Here is a 3,960-nt window from a genome sequence, read left to right as displayed (position 1 = left end):
TATTTCTTTTTTGCAAAGTGATCTAGTATATTTTCTTTCGATAATATCAAATTTTCAGAACTGCCTGTGATTTTTTTAAAAAGCGCCCAAGCCACCTTAAGGCTCATCTTAAAGATTACGGTGAGCTTTAAAAGAAAAAACAAATGAACCAATTCTGGCAAAAAATTGAAGTAGTACTTCAATCCCTGGTGATAGAATCACGTAGCAATTTTGAAACCACGTGGTGATTTAAGGTTAGGAAGAAAGAAAGGAAAACCTGTATAGACAACAGTATATTTTAATTTTAAATAATAATTATTCACGCACTACGTGTTGTTTTCAAATTAATTACTGAAATAATATTGATTTTAATCGCGAGCTTCGAAGAGACGACGCGACGTGAGTGCAAGAAGCATCCTCGTTCCAGATGCGAAACTGGGATCTGAAGAACTCGAATTAGCCACCTGGTGACAGAATCGGAAAGCCCTGAGCATAGGTAAATTTTTACGGGAAGTATAAGCGAATATACAAAAATAATTTTTCTAAAGGTTTTACAGATTGTTTTACAGTGAAATCGGGGGGAAAAAAGTGATCAATTAAAAGTTACAAATAAAATAAATAAAACTTTATCAATTGGAATTTTCGCCACGAAAATCGAAGACCAAAGTGTTTTGTTGTGTGTTTGGTTGCTCTTCTACTATTCGAAGCATGAAACTGTTCGATTTTTCTGAAATATAAATAAACTCCAATTTAAAAAAAAAAATGAAAAATCTGATAGTACATTTACAGCATTTACTGATAGTATGACTCGAAAAATAAAACAGAATGAAGTAAAAAAATGCACGAAATTGAAACGGATTTTCAAGCTTGTTCCACTGTCAATAAAAAGATTGAAAAAAAGTTATAAGCATCATCAAGCATTTATCGTTTTTCTTCTTCAATAATTTTTAAGCATTTCGAGTGAAAATACTCAAAACACGTTCTAAATAAAAATATTATTTTAGGTACAAATATATCAACATAACCTCAAATCTGAAAAACGTTACTGCTAATTTGTCATTTCAAGCGGATATAAATTAAATTTTGCATTGAAACGTCGATAGTCAATATTAAATTTAAAATGTTTATGAGGGGGAGAAATTGAAAAATTTATTATTTAGACAACAAGAATTTTCAAATTCGAAGTTTGCAAACAAAATGCAATAATAGAAACTGAAGTTTCGTTTTCCACCTCTTTTCCACAAAACAGAAGGTATCCTGCATGTAAAATTCTTTGTCCTTCTACGAAGTTTCTACATGCCGGTGTGGATTTTGTGAAATTACAAATTTGAGCTATTGTTACTTTCATTTTTAAGATTTAAGACTAATTTTCAATGTTTTTACATGAGTCTTATGAGACATCAACCTACTGTCGCCGGCCATATTGCTTTTGCTGCTAGTGGTACCCTCAAGATATCAGATCCCAATGCAGACACCAGACGCAGTAGGCGCTATATATGGCGGTAAATTTGAAAGTGTACACGCTAAGCATTATCTCAAAATAGAGAAGTTTATAAAAATTTCAATATTTCTGTTATTGCACATAGCAGAATCGATAAGAGTTTAATTTAAAAAGTTAAATCATTTGAAAAAATGTAATGCTTTTTTTAAAGAATTTAAAAAAGCCTATTTCTCTTTCACTGATCGGATAAATCTTTAATTTATAATTTTAAAATAATATTCATCTAGATCCTACCAAAAACCTTGCTGTATTAGGGCCAATCGGGGAAATTTCTACACGGGTATATCTCGATTTTTTACCTAATTTCGCCGAAATTAATTAATTTTAGTCAAACACCTATCTAAACAACGCGTTGCAATTCACCTTGTAGATTTTCCGTTACCGACCGAATGTGACGTAATACTAGAATACTCTATTGAATTTTCTCAGTGAATATATAACAGCCGTTAAGTCGATTTGAAAGTATCACAGCACAAGCATCTTGAAGAACTTTTTACTACCTCAGTGATATTTCTTTTCAGAGTAGTTCTGCCACTTTGTGGTGGCAATATTGATACAACCATACTGGGCAGCTGTTTGGAGAGAGGTCTTGCAGCAGATGGACGTCTTGTCAAGTTTTGCGTGCAAGTCTCCGACAGACCAGGAGGAATTGGAGAGTTGTGTAATCTTTTAGCCGGTATTGGTGTCTCCATAAAAGATATCATACATGAACGAGCTTGGATTATGTCCGATATTTTTAGCGTTGATGTTAAAATTGTTTGTGAAACAAGAGACAAAGAACATGCCCAGCAGCTCAAGGAGGTTCTCCATAAACACTACAGAAAGATCATTTTCGGAGTGGAAAATCATGCTTCTCTTCCGATTTCACCTTGAACTGACACATTTTCTATTTATATATGAGTTTTTATTTATTTTTATTTTGTACACAATTATACTGTGATTATACAAGGTGTTACTGTGCTATCGTCTTAGACTGTAATATATGGATATTAAATTAGTGAAGCCTGAAATTCACTTTGAGGATTTTATTTACACAATGCCTATGGGTTAATTTGAAAAAATCCGAGGTGAACAAATGCACAGAAAACTTTTTTGTATATTATTAAGGGGCCGTACTTAAATTACGTTATTTTCCCCTTTACTAATTTTTCATTTGAATTCATTATTAATATTAAAATAACAGACTTTTAATCATGCAATAATTTTAACATAGTATCTTTTACAAACGGAATAAAACAGTATTTCAGATACCAATTTTAAATTGTCAATTTTATTAATTTATTTTAAACAAAAAATTGCCTTTTTTACTCTGTTATGGTTTATATTTCAATGAAAAAGATGAAATTTATACAAAAAATCAAAGGATTTTTAAACAAACCAAAAAGAACGGATTTTTAACAAATAAAGACTTCCACTGAAGAGAGAAATAGACGTTGGACTTTTCTGCCAAAACACGACATTTCTCTATGAAAATTTATTTTTCCAAGAGAAAAATATGACTTCAGCAAAAACTTAATTTCTCCCGAAACTGATGCACATTTACCCACAAAAATGAAATTTCAATCCAGGAAAATTATTTTTTTTTTTAAATGGAGAATTTTCAGCTAAGAAAGATCAATCTTTAAAAAATGGAAAAATTAATATAAGAAAAGAAGATTTTTCCGCTGAAGAGTTAAATTTTCGTCAAAATTTCAACCAGAGAAAAAAAATTAATTTTTAACAATGCAATTTAAGTTTTACCCTAGCAGTTGAATTTTCAATGAAAAAAGATTAATTTTCAAAAAAATAGTTCAATTTACTGTTAAAAAAGATTTCATTTAGCTATTCCCGATCAAAATATGAATTTTTAAACAAGAAATAATTGCCTACAAAAGTTTAATTTTCAATCGGAAAAGACGAATTTTTAAAAACAACTAAAATGACTTTTTAAGAAAATCGTTGAGTTTTCTACCAAATACTTGAATTTTTATCCAAAAAGATTAAATTTCTCTTAAAACATATAGATTTTTATTTGAAAAAACAAATGCAAAAGCATAGTTCAATTTTCATCTAAAAAAGATTCCAGTTGACTTTTCAAAGCATAATCTTCAACCATAAAGGATGGCTTAGATTTACGGAATGTATTAATTTTACACCAAATAGTTGCATTTTTATCCAAGAAAGGTGAAATTTCTCTTAAAGCAGATAAAGTTTTAATTTAAAATAAATTTTTAAAAAACGGATTCTTTTTGAAAAAAAATCGATACTATTATTGAATTTCCATCCAGAAAATGTAAAAAAAGTGAAGTTTCTAAGAAGTAGTTAAAGTTTCAACAAAACAGCAGAATTTTCAACCGAAAAGTATGAATTTGACAAAATTGTTGAATTTTCAACCAAATAGGTATACGAGGGTAGTTCAATAAGTCCTTAGAATGAAGTATAAAAACAATTTTTTTTGGGTAAATTTTTTTTTATTTTTCAACATAATCTCCTTGGAGCTC

The 3,960-nt window shown here is 29.6% G+C and overlaps 1 protein-coding gene across 3 annotated transcripts in view; it reads left to right on the top strand.

Moving 5' to 3' along the window:
* The window catches only part of LOC117172661 (L-threonine ammonia-lyase), a 65,100-nt gene extending 62,610 nt beyond the window's left edge, over positions 1-2,490 (top strand). For all 3 annotated transcript variants that reach the window (XM_033360786.1, XM_033360785.1, XM_033360787.1), the window contains one exon: positions 2,002-2,490. In XM_033360786.1, coding sequence (XP_033216677.1) covers positions 2,002-2,353 — 352 coding nt within the window. In that variant the 3' untranslated portion in view covers positions 2,354-2,490. The remainder of the gene's footprint in view (positions 1-2,001) is intronic.
* Positions 2,491-3,960: the final 1,470 nt, after the last annotated feature.

Source organism: Belonocnema kinseyi, chromosome 5 (assembly GCF_010883055.1).
Source record: "Belonocnema kinseyi isolate 2016_QV_RU_SX_M_011 chromosome 5, B_treatae_v1, whole genome shotgun sequence".
NCBI classification, from domain to species: domain Eukaryota; kingdom Metazoa; phylum Arthropoda; class Insecta; order Hymenoptera; family Cynipidae; genus Belonocnema; species Belonocnema kinseyi.
This window is presented reverse-complemented; position numbering and strand designations above follow the sequence as displayed.